General features: G+C 44.8%; 1 protein-coding gene across 4 annotated transcripts in view; it reads left to right on the forward strand.

The window, feature by feature from the left end:
* Positions 1-21031, forward strand: part of ELP6 (elongator acetyltransferase complex subunit 6) — a 224565-nt gene that overhangs the window by 168986 nt on the left and 34548 nt on the right. For all 4 annotated transcript variants that reach the window (XM_069210886.1, XM_069210884.1, XM_069210882.1 and 1 more), the window contains exon 6: positions 2049-2238. In XM_069210886.1, the coding sequence (XP_069066987.1) occupies positions 2049-2238 (190 nt within the window). The remainder of the gene's footprint in view (positions 1-2048; positions 2239-21031) is intronic.

The raw sequence follows: 21031 nt of genomic DNA on the forward strand, positions 1-21031 counted from the left end.
ATGAGTAAACACTATGGATTGTTCTGATATTTCTGTAAACCTGTAGGCTAAAATAATGTAAGAAAAAGTAAGACTTCTTTGTAAAATTGTACAATGATGTATGTCTGTGTAGAACATTTATTGAACAAGTGGGTGTGAAACTATCATTGCGCTTTTGCAGCTCAATGTTTGGATTCACCTACTCTTTAAATGTTCTGGTCCCAGATATTCACTTAATAATGTATAATATTTTACATTATGATATCATGTATAAAGAGAGATGTGCATTGTTGGAGCGTGCTAGAACGAAGTTGCTCACTTTGCTATGAGCTTGGTCAATGCTGATGTCCAGCTGGAGATCTGGGAAAGCTTGACTTATGCAAAGTGAGATGCTAAAAAGAAGTATTGTGTGCTTATTGGAAGTTTTTTTAGATGAAATAGGCTGATCTAGGATTTTTTTCTAATGTGTTTTTGCAAGTACTGCACTTAGAATATCTAATATAATTTAATAAAATGTATAGTTTTATTTTTTGTTTTATGAATAAGCCTGCTTGGTTTCTCTGTTTTTAAAAAAAAATTACATCAAAAATACAGTCCTTGGAAATATTAAAGTTAAGAGTTTGGGCTATACTTAAGCCTGTACGTAGTTTTAGCGTTATGCAGTTGCTATTTTTGTACTACTGTTTATTACTTTAAGGCCTGCAAGAGATATGTTAGCTTCTGTCTTAGTCAAATGTAATAAATTTGATGAGAAAGAAAATTTGATGTTTGGAATGCTCTGAATGAGGTTCTTTCTGAAATGTTAAAGAACAGCTCCTGATGCTAGGTTTGTGGAAATAATTAAATTTTAAGAGTCTTCACTGACTGACAGGGCAAGACAATTGACAGTTTCTGACATTGACAGTGGCTCATAAAACTTCTACCTGCAAAGACCAGGGCTTTCTTGGAAGACTTACTCTTTAATATATCCTATCTAAGCTACTAGTATGCTTTAGCTCCTACGTCTTGTTAGCTCGTTGGTTTGGAATTAGGTGTCTTTTCTTCTCTATTATAGAACTCCACTGCTACCATTCTCTGACTTGCCACTAGGAGTGTCTGCTTCAGGAGTTGCAGACAGGGTTCTCTGAAGTTAAAGGGGTGCACATTTCGTATAGCTGTATGGGGCATCCTGTCTGTACCTGGACCACATTCCTGTGATGGTCGTGCAATGTATGAATCCCAAAGTAATAATATAATATAATGTAACATCAAATCATTCAAAATACAAGGTAAACTGTTAATTACAAGAACGGTGTGAGCAGTTGTGTGCATGTGGACAGTGGTTGAGGATATGTGCACAACATACTTTAAATTGCGCCAAACGACTTGTTGCTGGAGTTGCAGGCCCCAATATGTGTAATATATCTGTAGGCTGTAAAATACATCCAATACATGTTCAAAGACTGCAACATTGATTTAAAGCCAACCATAAAATATATACGTCCTTTAAAAACATCCATTCCTTACTATGATTAAATGCCCAGTTTTAAAATTCTGTATGGAATTAACACTTTGAAAAGTACTAATGCTACTAATTTCCACATTCTGCGTTTAAGAGTGTTCCATAGCTTTGGGCATCATTCATGTTCTTATTCTTTTGAGTCAGGTTCCACACTTTCTTCCCTATTGGCCACCACAGAGATCTGGGGCTCCTTTAAGTTGCAAGGGATGAAGTGACCCGAAACCGTTGGTCTACTCTCACAATGATCTTACTTCAGTGCCATACTTGTATAACTCTGTCTGGCAGCTACTTTTAACTCAGCCCCTCCTTTATTCAAGCAGCAGCCCCCTTTATATTACACTTAAATTTAAAATGTCTTATTTGTTTCTCTGTGCTGTGGCACAAAGCACTTACCCTTCTGCCAACACTGTCTATACTGAAGCACACAGATTTAACCACATACAAGTAACTGTAGAACTGTAGGAGGCAAAAGCCACACCTACAATCTGTAGGATAATTTATTTTAAACATACTCTTTTTGTTCTCTCTTCTTTTTTTTTTTTTTTTCTTTTTTTTTTTTTTACTGCAGCGGTTCTGACCTTAAACACCTTTACAACTTTGTGCGGTCATCGCTGGCAACTTCCAGTGCCGAGGAGACTTGGAGGTGCCCAGTGTTGCTAGTGGATGACCTCAGCGTGCTACTTAGTCTGGGAGTGAAGGCTATTCAAGTGGTGGATTTCATACATTACTGCAAAACGACTATCTGCTCCCACTTAAAGGTACACTGGGAGTAATGGGGATGCATGCTTATTACTGCTGATCCAGCAGCTACTATAATGTGTTCACATTAGTAGTAGACATGTCCATCAGCTTTGGCCCTTTTCTGCACTTTTGTAAAAGGATTGTAGAGCACAAATATGTTCTACTGTTTTTGGTTGGAGAACACAAATTTTTGCTTCCATATGCCAGGTTGCATTGAACAATAAATGTGTTTTGAACTACTCAGAGCCTTTCTTGCTTTGAGAAATGAAACGAACCTTACTGAATAATACTGCTTTGGAGAGATGTATTTTATGTATATGTTACTTCCCTTTTTATATACAAAATTATTACCAGTAGTTAAAAAAACAACCAAATTCTTGTTGAGGGTGGGTGGATTTACTTAATTGAAATGGGCAACCTGAAAAAGATGGTGTTTTAATTGAGGGCAGAAACTATCAAGGGAGGGTAACAAATACCCTTAATTGTGGGCAAAAAATATCAATGCAGGGTAACAAATACTTGGATCCAAGTCCAAAAGTTAAGCACACCCAGGGGCAGAAACATGATTGTGCAGAGCATGGTGGTGGGGGTAGGAAGAAGAACAAAGTGAGACTTGAAAGAGAAAAAAGGAATGAGTGGAAAGAGCAGTAAGAGAGGATTACACCAAGAAGGAGGAGTTGAAAGTTGTTTACCTAGTTAGTGTTTTTTGATTGATCTTTATTACTTTCAATAAACTTTAATAGAATGCAGGATTATCTTGGGCATTACATTACTGTTACAGCATATTTGCACCTGTGTTAAAAAAGATAAACATATAAGATTAACCACATATGAATGCAGATATCGCAGAGAATAGTTTGTCATATATGGGTAAATCCAGACAGAACAGCCAAAACTAAAGTTGTAACAACAAGAAAACCCATCCCCTACCTCTTTATTCCATCCAGCTGCCAACTGCCTGAAACTCAGACCCCTAAGGCAGAGCTAACATTGTATGCTACCAACCATGAACTTGGGCCATCCGTCAGTGGGATGAACAGTTCCTCTTAATGCGTTTAGAGTCTATTTTCCAGGATATTTCGCATTGGAGAGGTTCACCATCTATTGTGGGTTGTCATCTGTATCGGGATTAATGGCCCACAGCAGTAGTTCTCAATCCAGTACCAGCATTGGTCTAAGTGCTCCCCCTATCTGGCGAGCACTTGCATCCTTCTTCACTGGGGCACATATATGTAAATCTGTTTTACATCTGTCTTGATCTGGAGGCAACGATGATCTCCAGTTCATGATTTATTTATTTATTTGCAAGGACCAACGCAAGGTCTGTGAATTTGCTATTTGATTTGCTGGCTTTGGCCAGTGGTATAAGCCCAAACGGGCACACTTTAGACACATTTAAATCACCTTTGCCAGCACCTTCCAAGATGCGTTTTATGTCTATAGCCTGAGAAGGACTGAGCACCTCACAAGACCACACCTTGTGGCCAGAGGCGACTCCTTCTACTTTACATCTGGAGTAGGCAAGTGCTGTGTTTGGATACATGACTTGCAGGTGTGCCAGAGTCAAGTATGTCTGATGAACATAGTTAAATTGTAGTAACTTCAACCGAGCACTTTAAGAAGCCTGGGTCACATGCTGCAGGGCACGAGCCCATTTCGGATTTAACTCCTCACCTTCTTGGACGCACGTTGAGTTTAGTAGAAGATGTAACAAACAGATAGATTTTAGAGGGCGAATAACGTTGCTCTTGACAGAGGAAGCAAAAATCTGAAAATTCCATCACACATCCAAACATAAAAACAGTTACATTTGAGCCAGATATACAAAACCATTTCGCGATCGCTAACCCTGTGATTCACAAAATCATTGGGTTTGTGATTGCAAAATGGTTTTTAGGTGATATTTAACCTATTTTGTCAGTAGGAAAAGCGTTCATGACATGCCCAATAGGTTTTGTGACCTACACCAAGTCACAGTTAGCAGGGCAGGTGATACAGGCATTCTCTCCTATTAGGGTTTCAGTTTGGCATGTATCAGTCATGTGCAAACACAATTTCAGTTACAAACCATTGATGAGTTACCAGATCATCAAAAGAGGTGCTAACTGATTAGCAAAGGGGAAGGTGAATGGTGTCGGGGGGTTCTTGATTGAGATCACTTCCTGCTCCGCCTGAAGTTTTCCAAAAGTAGTATTTTTTTTAAAGCAACAGTGCTTCCTTTAACGGACATGGGATACTTTCTTTCTTTTTCTTTTTGACAAAGCTTCCCATTTGGAATAGAGCGATGATGCTCAGCTGATCTTCCTTCTTTTGAAGCCAATAACAGGGGGTTGCTAACAGCGATCTGCAAAATGAATATCTATTAGGGAGGTTCTGTGACCCATACGACTAACATTTTGCAATGCACCGATTAGTACATAGGTCGCATTGCAAAATCTGTTGAAAAAAGTGCAACCACTTTTGCGACTTGGTGTCGTGGCACATTAGCCCATCAGTTCTTTTGAATTAGAAGTATTTAATATTGGTGAGAAATTGTGCATATTCGTGAGATCCACACCAGGTAAATTTACATACAATTAATGTGATCCAAACTCATTTACAGAGTCATTGTTTATCCTAAAAACTGGACACGGCTCTTGTCCATGCAAACGTTCATTGGACACCACTATCTCAACCCATGTAAAACATTTAATGATTATTAGTCTAAACAAAAAGTTTAGACTAATAATCTGAAAGAGGGCACTTGAATAATTAGGAGAGCTGGTAAGACTCACTTGCTCTAACTTTGGTATTGCTGCATAGTTTCTTATAGCTAACATCCTAAAGCACGCATACTTTTTACCATGCTATAACTCTAAAATTAAGTCAATTTAGAAAAGAAAACCCTTAACACAATTTACAAAATGCACCTTCAGTTCAGTTAATTGCACAGTTCCTAATCTGTAATTAATAGGTAACTGTGGAAAGAAATATTGGCAACAGAGAAAATAGAGAATTGAGCTCTCTAGGAATTCATGTATGTTTGTGGTGTTTCTACAGCATGCACCTATCCAAAAGGCAGCCAAGCACTGCACACGGTCAAAGTTCAGCAGAAAGTCAGTGAGTGGCAGGAGAGGTAGCTGCTTTGTGAATTGTTCCATTGTGATGTAGTGTTCTTTCAAGACATGCGTCTACAACTCTTCCCTAAATTGAAGCAATGTTGAATTGATCCTACTGGATATTGTGATGTTGTTCCATATCTTGGGATATACACTTCTTAGTCTACAGTTATGTAGTGCCCTGGCTGTGGGTGTGCCCAGAACCAACAGAGACAGTGACCTTGTCTGAAAGATGAGCAGAGATTGCTGGTCGTGATGGGTTTGTAAATAATGCAGCTGGTTTTGAAGATGTGTGGGCTAGCAGGGGGTGCCAATGGAGTTCTATTAGCATGGAGATTATGTGATCATATTTCTTCAGTTCCTGAATAAGAATTGCTTCGGTGTTTTAAATGCCATCGAGGGGTACCAGTGGGGGGCTATCGGGGCCATAGATGAGAACATTACCACCATCCAGATGTGATAGCATGGAGACTTGAGCAGCAGTTCTGAAGTCGCTTTCTGGAAGAAATGTTTTCACTTTCCTTAGAAGAGAGAGCTGGTACCAGGTGTTTGGGTTTTTTGCACTGTGTTCCTTGAAGGTAAGGTTAGTGTCCAGGGTAAATCCAAGTATCTTGACATTCAGTGAAAGTTTGATTCAAAGCTGGCAAGCGTCAGGTCATTGAGCCAGGTTTGTACTGTTAGTTGTTCTTGTCGAATAACAGAAATTCTGCCTCATGTGGGTTTAGCTTTGGAAAGGAGCTGAACATCCAGGTCTGAAAGATATGCATGCATGTTTTTTAGATGCTGGATGTCTGAAGCAGAGGAGACTTCCAGGTAGAAATGTGTATCCTTAGAATCCCACTGAACCTTGCTGTTATGTGTGAGAAAGGGGACCAAGCGGCTGCAAGTAGATGGTGAAGAGAACTCAAGGACTCCGCAAGTGATAGGGATTTTTTGAGACCTAGCGGTGCACATGTGAACAACCTTGTGTTAGTTGGAAAGGTAGGAGGAGAACCAGTGAATGACATTTTTGGTGAATCCCATTCAAGACTCCAGGGTGTGAATGAGAGTGAACTGCGTCAAAAGCAGCTGAGAGGTCTAGCAATGTCAGGAAGCAGGAATAATCTTCATCTGTGGTCAGGAAGGCATTGTCTTTGATATGTAAGGTAGCGGTCTCCATGCTGCAGTGTGATCCGAAGCTAGACTGTTAGTCGTACGGGAGATGGTTAGCAATAATGTGATCTTGGAGTTGAACATAGAATGTTTTTTTTGTGATCTTCCCGGTGAACGGTAGGTGAGTGATGGACTAGTAGTTGGTGAGATCATTAGGGTCTAGTGTATGTTTTTTTTTAGGACTGGGAGATTCTGGTCAGTCTTTATGCTTTCTGGGAAGATTCCATGAGTTGACAATGGTGAGAAAGGGTGGGAGAGCATCCCAGAGAGATGAACGGCGAGCATAAGACATCATCTTTATAAGAAGTGACTTTCAGGGAGCTGAGTATGTTGACAAGATCTACAAGAGAAAGGGCATTGAAGGATGGCTATTGCAGGATTATATGTTAGAGTGTGGGCATAAGAGATGAAGCAGGCGTGGTATTGTGAATGGGCTGTAGGATCTCCTGTATTTCTGCCACTGAAAAAGAGGTTAATGGTATTTCACTTTTCTGTAAAGTGAGCAGTAAGTGGGTATGGCAAGGGGTTGATGCAGTGCCTGCCTTGAAAATAATTTTGCTTCTGCTGTTGGTTTCATCGTTGGTGTTGGTATTATACCTTGCTTTACCTGATGTGTCTGTGTGTTCCACTGTGGGATTTCTATAGCACGAGATCCTTGAGAGTTCTGTTTTGCATCTATTTTCTTTCCAGTTTTCACATGGATCGTTTATTTTCAGTGAGGGCGTTTGAGTACTATGGTGCCGAAACCTTTGGCTTACACTTGTATATTTTAATTGAGTTGTGGATGTTCACATAGTTTTCCAAAAAAAGTGTTGCAGTTGTTAGAAAGGGTGTTGGAATTAGAGGTAGAGTTGATAGGATGAGAGATGAGTTCAAGCATTAGGTTGCCTATAGAGAAGTCTTTGAAAGATCTAAATTGTTGAGCTTCTCTTTTAGGTTGATCTTGATTTGTTGGTAGGACACTGAGCCGAGAGATAGGGATGGCGCAACAGTCGGTCCTGCCCAGGGGTATGGGTGGTATGTAATTGATGTCAGGAGCATGTTGGTTATGTGTGTATGCTGTACCACTTTGAGGATATTGATGAGGTTAAAGGTGATATCTCTTTTATTTATTTTTGTTTGTGTTGTCTGGGAGGTTGGAGTCACCCAAGAGAGGGCTGTAGGCAAGTGGGGTAGATGAGTTGGCAACGAAATCTGGGAACTCAATAATGAAGTCCTTGTTCTGCCCACACAGCCCGTAGATGAGATGGATGATTCCAGTCTGAGTTACTTACTTACCTAGACTGCAGGACTAGGAGGACTTGTGGATGAAAGCAAGGCCTCCTCCCTTCTTATGGGGGCAGTTCAAATGATGGATGCTGTAGCCAGTGAGACGATGGAAGTCGCGGATGTGGAGGTAAATCATGTTTCTGTGATGAAGAAGGTATCAAGCTTTCTATAAGTGATGAGGTCTGCAATGTCTGGTATGTGGAATGCTGCAGAGTGAGCTTTAATGAGCATGAGTTGGAATGTGTATTGTGCAGTTTGATGGTGTTTAGCAATTAGTGGGATATGTATGAGGTTGGGTCTATGTGTTGGATGATTGTTGTTTGAGCATTTGAGTCATCTAGGTCTGGGTGTGATGTGTGGTTTGGTAGTATAGAGTACTGGGTGAGACACATGATGATATCTTACCTTGTATGTTTTAGTAGAACACTGGTTCTGGCTCATGGTTCTCCCAGATCCTAACGGACTCAAAGAGCTCTCACCTTAGTCTTTGCCCTTAACCGGGGGCAGGCAGGTGCTTGCAATCCCTGAAGAGTCGATAGGAGTAGAGCGAAGACAGGAAGTCATATCACTTCCTCAGCAGATGGATGATGGGAAATAAAGTGTTCTTATTTGGTTTCTTCTTTTAAACATGCTTCTACCAGGGATATAGTGATGTCACTTCCTGTGAAAAGCAAATGATGGAAAATTGATGGTCTTCATTTGATAGAGACTTCTAGTTTTAGATTCCTTACCTTTGAATTTCCCCCAACCGTCAGACTGGGTCCAGAGAATATTCTGAGCAGTACTCCTTCACGCCATTACGTGGTGTTGATCAGCTCTGCATCAGTCATCGGCATTGTCTGCACCAGATATGATATTGCGGGTCCTATATAGATGCCATTCTGGCACGTTGACCTCAGTTCTTTTCTTTCCACGCCAGCTAGCAACAATCTGAAGAGAGCTACCCCTCAGTCACTTTTTGACTGACCTTTTCTCAACTTTGTCAAAGCTTTTCAAGTTTTCAGCTCATGGAGAGTCAAGGATGTCCTCAAAGAAGGCCAGGTTCAAGCCCTGCAGTTCCTGTCATCGGGTGATGTCTGTGACTGATCCACACCTTGTGTGTCTTGGTTCCTGAAGTGCAACCATGGCCCAAAGTTCTGCTCTGAGTGTCGGGCCATGCATCCAAAGGCTTTGAGGGAGTGGTCCCTGATGCTGATGGCGGCCCGACGCTCGACTACACGCAAGTCGAGGTCCTGGTCGAGAAGGTCTTGGGAGCGGTCGCGGAGTCCTCCATCATCATCGCCCACTTCAAGTCCTTTGGGTAGGGGCAATCAGGTAAGTCGAGGCACAAGAAGTAAAGCAAGACGTTGAAATGTTCTTCAACTTCTCCTTGTCCATCAGCCGCTGAGATGGGTTAGCATCTGCGCTGTTTGCCTCATTCCAAGGAACCTGTGCCTGGGCTGACTCTGCACCCCTAACCCCCCCATCCCCCACCCAGTTTCTAGGAGCCGAAGCAACCCCTGCCCAGGCCTGAGACTTTTATGAGCCCATGTGCCTTATTTTTGAGCAGCCCATACTGCTGGAAGGGGCCCCTTTGGGTTTCACGCCAGTGGCATCGACCCCAGCACTGAGGGTCACCCACGGATCCAGCCCTGGATTTGGACAAGTGTAGGTGGTACCACCCGACCTTCCCCAATGCCGGTCCCGATGCTCCCCAATTCTCATTGCAGACTCGGACAAGGAGCCAGATGGGAGTTGTACAACGCCTGCTCACACGCCAGCAGGAACCTTGCCTCCTATGTGGGATCCTGAGCCCCTTTCTGATGGGCTAGGTTAAGGTGAGGAATGGGAGGGGTCGATGGACCCTTTAGAATACCAGCTCCAAAACCCTATGATCTGGCGTTCAGATTTGAGTGAGGCCAGAGAACTGGATACTTCTCCAGATACTGGCATGCTTTCTCCTCATACCATGGCTGCGGATGAGGGAGCATCTTATTTAATGGTGGTCAGAAGAGCTGCCTTTGGTGGGAGTCAGGACTAACTTCCTGACATAGGTGCTTCAGCCTGGGGCTTCCTTCTCAGAACCCATGCTCCCCTTTATTAAAGCCCTTACGGATTTGTTACTTGGAACCTCATTCAAACCCAGCACATGGGCTCCTGTGAACAGGACAATTGCCTGCTACCATCGCCCTACTCATGTGGGACCCAAGCTTTCTGACGGAACACCCGACCCCTGAGAGCTTGGTCATCGAAGCCTCCACTTCCAGGGCGAGTTCCCCCCCACACTCCCAGATAGTGAATCCAAAAGGTTCCATCTGTACTCTCTCAGGCAGTTGCCGATGGGAGAGAAGCAGCAAAGTTCACTATCTGTTGTGGACTCAACACAACCAACTGGCAAGGCAGACCGGTTTCATCGACAGTGGCCCTAAGGCGCCATGCCTGGTTTAAGATGCCTTGCTATTCAGGGGATCGCCGGGCTACTTTGATGGACAAACCCTTTGATGGCACCCATTTCTTCGGAGAGGAGGCAGACATGGTGCTCAAGCACTTCAAAAGATTCTTGTACTACAGCCAGGTCCTTGGGCCTCGCGGCGGACCCTCGTTCCCCTCAGTCTGCCTTTTGTGGCGATTGAAGGGGCCTCCAACCACTCCCATTCTAAGTCAGCCAGCGTGCCGCACATGCTGCTCAGCCAAAGGCTTGGGATCTCCCAACCTCATGGATCAGGGAGCCAGCAGTCTGGCCACTTCACCCCCTCCACTCCTCTGCAGCAGCCTCAAAGCCTTCCTAGTCTGACTGCCCATCAGAGCCAGTCGGAGGCAGGATTCACCATGACCTGCTGCTCTGGCAATCCATCACGTCAGAGAGGTGGATTTTGCAGATAGTCTGAATGGGCTACTCCCTCCTCTTCAAGACTATTCCTCCATCCGTGCCACCGTCATACAATCGGAATGGCAGATCGCTTATTCCTTCTCTGCAAGGAAGTTATAGCCCTCTTGGCCAAGGGAGCTATAGAGAGGGATCCTGTGCCAAAGGTGGGTTATGGTTGTTATTCCCGCTACTTTTTGGTGCCCAAGATGGACAAGGACATCTGCTCTAACCTGGATCTTCGATCCCTCACTCACTTCCTCAAGAAGGAGAAGTTCAAAATTCTCACTCTGGCCCTGGTCCCTCACCAAGGACCCCGCCAGCGCCAAGACCAACCTACAAGAGGGTATGAAGGACGTCGCAGATTGGATGAGGCTCAGCCGCCTAAAGCTGAACTCTGAAAAAACGGAAGTCCTCATCCTCGGCAACACCCCGTCCGCCTGGGACGACTCCTGGTGGCCCACAGCCCTCGGCACCGCACCGACCCCCACAGACCACGCCCGCAACCTCGGCTTCATCTTGGACCCTCTTCTCACCATGACCAAGCAAGTCAACGCCGTGTCCTCCGCCTGCTTCCTCACCCTCCGCATGCTCCGCAAGATCTTCCGCTGGATCCCCGCCGACACCAGAAAAACCGTGACCCACGCCCTCGTCACGAGCCGCCTGGACTACGGCAACACCCTCTACGCCGGGACCACAGCCAAACTCCAAAATCGCCTGCAACGCATTCAAAACGCCTCGGCCCGCCTCATCCTCGACATACCCCGCAGCAGCCACATCTCCGCACACCTGAGACACCTGCATTGGCTCCCTGTCAGCAAAAGGATCACCTTCCGACTTCTCACCCACGCACACAAAGCCCTCTACGACAAGGGACCGGAATACCTCAACAGACGCCTCAGCTTCTACGTCCCCACCCGCCTCCTCCGCTCCTCTAGCCTCGCACTCGCTGCTGTCCCTCGCATCCGCCGCTCCACGGCGGGTGGGAGATCTTTCTCCTTCCTGGCGGCCAAGACCTGGAACTCCCTCCCCACCAGCCTCAGGACCACCCAGGACCACTCCGCTTTCCGGAGACTCCTAAAGACCTGGCTGTTCGAACAGCGATAACCCCCCCCTTTTTCCCCTAGCGCCTTGAGACCCGCACGGGTGAGTAGCGCGCTTTATAAATGTTAATGATTTGATTTGGTTTTATCTGCCCTGGACCCAGAAGACGAGATAGTAGCATTGGACTTGCAGGATGCTTACGTTCATATTCCTGTCCTGCCTGCCCACAGACGCTATTTGCAATTCACAATAGGTCACAAACACTTTCAGTTCACTGTGCTCGCCTTTGGCCTTATCAGCGCCCCTCGGGTGTTTACCAAGGTGATGGTGCTGGTCGCAGCTCATCTACACAGATCAGAGGTTTCAGTCTTCCTCTATCTCGTTTACTGGCTGTTGAAGGCGAGCTCGTCCCAGGCTGTGGTTTACGACCTCCAGCCTATGGCGGGCCTCCTACATTTGCTGGGGTTTACTGTAAACGTGTCAAAGTTACACCTGACTCGCTTTCACACAGTCCCTTTTATCAGAGTTGGTCTGGACACAGTGCAATTTCAGGCTTATCCTCCCGAACTGTGAGTCCAGAATATTCAGACTATAATACTGATGTTTCAGCCTCTATCCTGGATTTTGGTGAGAATGACTCTAAGGCTGCTGGGCCTCACTGCCTCCTGCATTCAGCTGGTGACACATACCAGATGGTATATGCGGGCCCTGCAGCGGGACCTGAAGTTCCAGTGAGCTCAGCATCAGGGGAATCTCTCTGACAAGGTCCAGATCTTGGAGGGAATTGCGCTAGATCTGCAGATGTGTCACTCCTGGGTTGGGGCAGCCATCTGGGAGAGGTGGATATTAGAGGCACCTGGTCTGAGGCGGACTCAGAACTCCACATCAACCTGTTGGACCACCATGCGATCTGGTTAGCATTGAAGGAATGTCTTCCCTCTTTCAAGGGGAAGATGGGGCAGGTATTTACGGACAACACCACCATGCAATAAGCAGGGTGGGGTGGGGTTGAGTTGTGGACCCCTTGTCAAGAGGCTCTGCGCCTCTGGACGTGACTGGAACAGCGGGGCATAATCCTGGTGGTTCAACATCTGGCGGGCTCTTTAAACACCAGAGCAGACAACCTCAGCCAACAATGTCTACCAGATCACAAATGATGTCTCCATCCGGAGGTGGCGCAAGGTCTGTTTCAGCAGTGGGGAGGGCCTTGGTTAGATCTGTTTGCCTCCGCAGAGAATGTGCGGTGTCAGCAGTTTTGCGCTTTGTAGTTTCCAAAGCAGCATTCGCTCGAAGATACTTTTTGTCTCAAGTGGAACTCAGGACTCCAGTACACCTTTTCGCTCATACTACTTCTGCCCAGAGTTTTCTAGAAGATCAAGAACAACCAGGCCCAAGTAATCCTTGTGGCTCTGGACTGGCCACAGAGAGTCTGGATCCCGAGCTGTTGAGCATGTCCTTCGATCCTTTGTTCAGACTGCCCTTTGAGGAGGATCTTCTGTCGCACCAGCAGGGGAGGGTTCTGAACCCGAACCTGACTACTTTCTGCCTTCTTGTGTGGATATTGAGCGGCAACATTTGACAGCTTTTCACTTTCCATCCAAAGTCTGTAGGGTAATATTGGCAGCCAGGCGTCCCTCCACCAAAACGGTATATGCCCTTTCTGCCCCTGTCTCTGAGGTCCTGTTTATCCTTTCTCTGGCACAGCAGGGCTCTGCTGTAGGCACTCTCAAAGGTTATTTGTCTACTATTTCTGTTTTTTGTGGGTGCCTGATCAGCCTTCTTTGTTTAAGTCTCCTATTCTACATAGGTTCCTTCAAGGTCTTACACACGTTTCCTCCATCCCCATTAATTATTCCCCGGTGGTATTTGAATTTGGATTTGACATTTTTGATGTGCCCTCCTTTCGAGCCTCTCCGTAACTGTCCTCTCAAGTTTTTCACTTTCAAAACAGTCTTTCTTGTGGCCATTACATCTCCTGTAGGGTGAGTGAGCTGCAGGCATTGCCATCTAAGGCCCCCTACATTTCCATCTATCCTGACAAAGTGGTGCTTCACACTAGAGCTTCTTTTCTACCAAAAGTGTTTACACCCTTTCATGTAGGCCAATTCATCACCTTGCCTAATTTTTTGCACACCCCCACATCCTTTAAAGGGAGTGGAGAGACTCCACTGCCGGACCCAAAATGAGCACAGGCATTCCACCTTGATCATACAAGCGAATTACAGGCGGAAGATAAACTCTTTGTCAATTATGTGGGTGCAAAGAAAAGTCAGGCGGTGCAGAAGCAGACAATCTGCAGACAGGTCTTACTTTGCACTAAGATCTGCGACACACTGGCCAAAAAGCAACCACCTGAAGGTTTGTGTGCTCATTCTTAACCGTGCTATAGCTGCGACCACTGCGTTAGCACATGGAGTTCCAGTTCTTGGCATCTGTCCAATCGCAACATGAGTTTCTCTTCACACATTTACCACACACTACTGCCTGGACAGTCAGGTCCACAGGGACAGTTACTTTGCCCATTCGATCCTGCAGTACTTTCTAGTATGATCTTGGTTCGATGACCCACCTCCAGGGATTGTATTGCTGGCTAGTTATTCAAAGGTAAAGAATCTGCAACTAGAAGTCTCTATCAGATGAAAAAGTTACTTTCTTTCGGACACATCTTATGTGGTAGAAACATATTCTAGTGGCAGTACCATTATGTAGCTGGACATAGGTAGTGACCTATGTCCAGTACATGTGTAAAATGGCGTCTCAGCAATCACACAGTCCATGGAAATGGCACTGGAGTTTGTGGGGGGCACCTCTGCTAGTGCAAGGGTGCCCTCACACACAGGTACTTGCACCCTGCCCTCTGGGCTCGGAGGGCCTGCCTTAGGGATGACTTATAATGACCTGGTGCAGTGAGCTATGGTGAAAGAGGGTGCATGCACCCTTTCACGCAGGCTGCAATGGCAGGCCTGCAAAACACTTTGCATGGGCTCCCCATGGGTGGCATAATACATGCTGCAGTCCATGGGGATCCCCTGGTACCCCAATGCCCTGGGTACCTGTGTACCACATACCAGGGACTTACATGGGGGCACCAGTATGCCAAATGTGGGGTAAAAATGGTACAAGTTACCAAGTTAGAAGGGAGAGAATAATCACTGTGGTCCTGGTTAGCAGGAACGCAGTGAACACAGTCAAACACACTTACAACAGGCAGAAAATGGGTGTAATCATGCCAAGAAAGAGGATACTTTCCTACAACATTGCACTGTGGGGTTTCATGCACCACTCGGGTAGATATTCATGAGGCCTTCTGCGCTTACTACACTGAGCTCCATAAAGCCTGACCCACTCCCCCAGCCATGGAGAAAGAGGTTTTCCTGAACAACATGTGACTTCTACATATTACTTTAACCACACATCAGTTGTTAGGAGCAACCCGAACCCCCCCCCCACCCCACCACACCCAACCAACCGTTTCAGGGGAAATATGTGCTGCCATAATGGAGATGGAGCACAACACAACGCCTGGCATTGATGGACTACTGGTTGAATTTTACTCTATCTTTCCCTCCCGTTTGATCTCAGTTCTAGAGAAACTATATAACACTTCATTAAAAGCCAGAGCATTACCCACAACCACCAAACATGCCCTAGTTGGGTCCCTGTGTAAACCTGGCCCGCACACCACAGGAGCTATCACCGTACAGGGCACTGTCCTTTTTTAACTACTGAACACAAAATTATTTGTAAAGTATTGGCCCACAGGTTGCTCCCCCTGCTTTCAGACCTGATCCAGGTGGATCAATGCAGATTTGTACCACGTCAGAGCACATCACTTTATGGTAAACACCTATAACAAATGATGGAGGCTGCACACAAAGACTTTCCAGATGCTAGCTGCATATTACTGGACCTTCAACCTGCTGTCGATTCCCTAGACAGGGATCGTATGTTCACAGTCCTGCAACTCTATAACATACCCCCTGATACTCCACCTAATATGGAGCTCTGGAAGACGGCTGGTTAGTCTTCGAAAATTACAACTGCTGACTGACCGTGGTGGCCTGGGAGTGCCTGACTTCAGAGCTTATTGCTATGCAGCCCAGTTACAGTGGCTCTCCCATTGAATGGCTGGGATACACCTACAAGAAATAGGTTACACACAATCCATGGGAAATGCTGGCCAACTACATAACCTATTGCTACTGTGAGTGACATGCCTCACTACACTTCCTTTACTACTCCGTAATGCCTTTATATACTGGAGAATTGCACTTGGTAACGCGCAACATCTTGCCTTATGCACCAAATGTTCCCCTTTGTGGTATACCGACTCCATTAGGCAGGCTCACATTGGCGCGATTAACACCCTGGGTGGAGACGGAAGTGACAATGTTAGGTGATCTATTTAAGGAAGGCTTGCTACTGTGCCATCAACTTTTCTCACAACTACACAACCTCCCTGAGGCCCTATTCATCACACATACCCACATACATTATATATGCACACACTGGACACCAACGGGCAATTCACGAAATGAAGTCTGGCGGACACTTAGTCAAATGGATATACATAGCACTAGGTTCCCACTTAGGGCCCAATGGGAAACAGACTTTATCTGAGCACTCCATGATAAAGAATGGAGCCTCCTGCTGACGTATCCTAGCTTAATACCTAACAACACTAGGTTCAGATTCATTCAATTTTCAGTGATTCACAGAGCTTACCTTACGCCCTCCAAATTACATAGACTTTTTCCAACACACACCTCCCACTGCCTGCGCTGCCGCATCATGTGTGGATCTACTATGCATGTTATGGGCATGCCCAGCACTATCACTTATTGGGGGGAAATCAGAGAAACCTTGGTGTCTCTTAACGGGACGACAGCATTAGGACGCAATAAAACATTGTATACTGGGACTATACCCTAGACCACAGTCATTACAAACGGAGGCCCGTTTTGTAGACCTTGCGCTCCTCCTAGCCAAAAGGCTGATTACTCATTGTTGGAAGTCCCCCATCGCCCCTCTTGTGACCGATTGACGTTAGGAGGTCTGGAAGTGGGGCTCTGCAGAAAGCTCCTTGCTGCAACGAGAAAAACTCTAAAAGATTACGGAAGCAACCCATAGCCACGGCGTGTTATACTATGTTGGAACTCTTTAAAGCGCAGTGTGAAGACAATGATGAATCCGAAATATGAGGAAAATGATTGATTTGGTTTGGGTCCCAAATTCCTTTTGATCTAGCTGCACTTGTCACAAAGTAAGCAATGAAAATATGTAGTATACAATTACTTGCCAGGTTTTTTTTCGGAGGTAACCCCCTTGTCTCCTTCTACTTGGTCAATACTTACATAATTGTATAACATTGCATGGTTTGGCAGACCAGTTTACTGGGGTTGGGGGGTAAGTTCTAGTTTTTCTTCCTTTTTTGTTTTTTTTTGTTGTAACTTATACTGTTGGAAAGCTGTATTGTCATATATGTCACCAAGATTAATTAACTCTGATCGACAGACAACATATATATAGATACAGCCATGCTAAGAAACGGAGTTACTAAGTCCTACATGGAACTAATTTGACAAGTCAGAGAAAAGAAAAGTAAAAATTGCCCACAATATGAAATGTCCCCATTTTTCTTGTTAACCTAATAAAATATGTTTAAAAACATTAATTCACCAGCCATTTTAGAATTAGGTCTGCCCATTTCAGTTTGATGTATCGGGTTTTAAAAAAACTCAACCCACAACATTTAAGTAAAGTATTCTGAACATTCACTCTCCAGTTTTAATAGTGCAGTATAAACAGATCTTACCAATTAGAAAGCACATACTTCTCTCTTAGACTACTAAGTATAAATCTTCATGTGCAGCACATTCAAGTAATAAGGCCCATTCGGCTAGACAGCTGTGTAATGCAGCATACGCTGTTGGTTGTGGGTATGAGAGGCATAAGAATCCAAAGTACTCTGAACACTCCAAAAGGAGAGGAAGCTTGGAACCCCATGCCTTGTGGTTTTCCCATGAAAATCTAATTAGCAGAAAGTCTCAAATGTTGAAGATATTCCAATAGTCGCTTTTAAATAAAGCCATAAAAAACAATATATCACTGTAACACTGGAATAAACAACGTTTTAGGAAACACTATTGCGAAAGGTAAGTCATAGGACAATTAGGGAAGAAGACTCACATAAGAGTGAGCGAGCTGTAACTCTTCAACTATACTAATTGAGAAGAGAAATAAAACTGTGGCTTCTAGTGAACTATATGTCCCATTGGCGTACTTAGAAGTATGGCACAAGCCTCAAAATGTGGTCACACCTTAGCATACTCTGACTTAATGCCCACGGCCCCTCACTTTTTCCCTCAGATGCATCTTCACCAAATATACTCCCAACATCAAACCCATATATTCAACTCAAATATTGTGTACTAAGTTCACCTCAGAAACAAGGTCTATAGAATGTAACGGACTTACATAAATAACCTCCTCGCCCTATAAAAGCTTCCCTCTATATGGGTCGTAGTAGCCTTGGTGTATCATTAGCCGGGACCAAGGTCTTATCTCACTGTGTACATGAGCACTTCCCTCCCCAAACAAAATACACAGCTGTACCTGCCACTAGTGCCAACCCTCCTTCGGCTGGTATATGCTGTGCAGAACCCAACTCCTGTGCCGGAGCATCTGTATCTGCGACTGGATGGGCTTTGTCCCTGGAACCTTTTGGTGACCTAGGCTGCTGCCTTGAGTATTTATCATCACTCTCTGTGTGAAAAAAAAATCTGTACCCGACCATGGACTCGGGTATTAACTTGTGGGTACATAGTTGTACTGCATTGTTCAGTAGACCTTCTATGTGTCACCTGCATGGAGTAAGAAAATGAAGTCACCATATCGTGAGCCTACCTCTACAGGCAGAAATGTGCCCCATCTCTTTACACTTCTGCTGAAGGTCCTCTGTTCTCCTCGTGACAGGCAGTAGAGCATCCTCTTCTTCCACGAAAGGCACTACAGAAGTGTTTTTCTTCATGTTCTTGCCCTGTTCCCGGTTTGCCGCAAACGGCAAGAGGCAGAGCCCTGTATGTAGCATAGATCTATCTCCTGGTTCACAGTCTTGTTCCGAAGTCGATATGAAGTAAAACAATAGATGTGTTGAGTTAAAAATTAAACACAGAACACAGGAAGATAAGGTCCAGCAGCTTTTAATGCATAATAGTAGGAATTCAAGCAAAATAATCAAAGACAATTGTATTTTTACCTGACCAGGGCTCACACTAGAAAATGGTAAGTTGGAGTAGTGCGCCAGAAAATGCAAATTTTTCCTGCCATCATTTTGTTCTAATACAATTCGGTGTGAGGAGGTCATGTGGCACCATTTCATTAGTTTCAGCGAAAACGTATTGAACATGCAGATGTTTGGAACGTTTCCTCTAAGGAGGCAACAGACTGCCTTGAAGAGAAGATAGTATTTATATCCACAAATACTAACTCTGTCCATCTCACAAAATCCCTGCTTCCCTTATTAAAATTACACTTTAAAATTGTTTTTAAAAAAAAAGAAAATTGGAATATATATCATTACGCATAATGGTTCCTGGTCGTACCATGGTCCAGCAAAGCTAACAACAAACACAATACTTTATAAGGCTTTTAACAGAAGGAAACAATGTTTCTAACTGGTACAATGTTAACACATACATAAACGTGTTTATGGTTGCACTTATTCCTATTCGTAAATATATTCAGTGTAATATAAGATAATAGAATAGGTTTTCGCTGTAGGGTCAATATCTATGCTTCTTTTAGCGATACTGGCTTGAATACAAGGCTACTAAAAGTATAAGGTTTCTTCAAGCTTCAAACATTCCTCTAGTCCGGGCAGTGGTGTAACAAAACATGTGGGGCCCCCTGCAAGATGTACTGTAGGGCCCCCACACTCACATTAGTGGGGGGCTGAGGGCATCCCTTCTACTATGGGTAAGCCTGGGGGGCACTCAGTTAGGGTAGGGTACATCTTTCTGGGATTTTCCACCCTTTTAATATTTTGAGAAGGCCAAACGGGTTCAATTGGAATGTAGCTTGTATTCAAACTTCCTTGCAGAAGCCTTCTGATTAATAGATAATGTCCAGCAAAACTTAGATCAGAGGAGGGGAGCTCTGATACAATTGCTTGAAGTAGCTGGTGTGCAGGAAGCAAAACATGTTTCCCTAGCCGACCACATTTCTGCAAAGTCCCTGGAGCTGGTTGTCATAGATAGCAGCATGCAGGTTGTCAAGTAAAGATAAGGTCAAACATCTTGAATGGAAAGCAATGGTTTGTGCTTGCACTCACTGCATCATCCACAGAGCAGTTTTGAGGGACTGCACAGATTTTCCAGGAAATGTTTGCTAGCTTACTTTCACTACAGAGGTAGAGAGAGGCAAACACATTTGAGAACTACTGAACTATAACTGTCTCTCTCCAAGCAACTGTCTCCCTCTATAGCTTGCCATGAGGGGACAGTACCCCATTTCTGTTATAGGTACGAGTAAAGTAGGGGTGTGCACCCCATGTAAAAGAAAAATATTTTAATACGACTAGTGGACTTGGAGACTGTTGAATCTGTTGATCTAAAAACACTTACCAGTACAAAGTTGAACAGGGCCAGTGTAGCACAGTTCCTCCAGCCATGCAAGGACTATTGTTCATATAAATAGCACATACAGTTACAGGAAACACTCAAAACCTCACATCAGTTACCTGGACTTCAATTGGTTAAAACCATCTAGAGTAAAGGAGTAGACATCAGTGGGCCAGACAGCCAAATTCTGTCTAAAAGTAATTTGATCTTGAACAACTATTACTATTTACTTACTGCCCGTTATGTCAACTGGCATATAGGGGAGCAACGAAGGACTTTCACTTCTGTGTATCTTGGCAAGGTTTCTCTACAGTGCCCCAGCTATGGTTCAGTTTTTTTTTCTTTCTGTTTCCACAGTTTGCCTTCAGGTGTTATTTGCTGTCCGCTCTTCTGTTTACCTTCTGGGGTCCATGAAGAGCTGTTATTGTTATGGAGTCATGTTCTCTTCTGATGATGTATTCTGTCCATCTTTATTTTCATAATCATGGTATCCATGCTGTCTTGCTTGCATCTGGTGACCAGTTCCTACTTGGATATGGTTTGCTGTAAGAAAATACACAAGAATCTTGGGGTGTGGCCGAGCCGTCGTTATTGGCGGACGCGAGCTGAAGAAGCTCCGTGTCCCACCCGGCTTATCTGACACCACAAGGGGGGTCTGGAGACCAGCGGCGCTCGGGCAGAGGAGGATCCGGCATCGGAGGGGCCCTGGGCTGAGTCGGGGCTGAGTGCCGACCCTCCGGACCGGCGCACAGACGATTTGAGCCAGGCCCACGTCGGGCTG

The sequence above is a fragment of the Pleurodeles waltl genome, chromosome 10 (assembly GCF_031143425.1).
Source record: "Pleurodeles waltl isolate 20211129_DDA chromosome 10, aPleWal1.hap1.20221129, whole genome shotgun sequence".
Classification (NCBI taxonomy): domain Eukaryota; kingdom Metazoa; phylum Chordata; class Amphibia; order Caudata; family Salamandridae; genus Pleurodeles; species Pleurodeles waltl.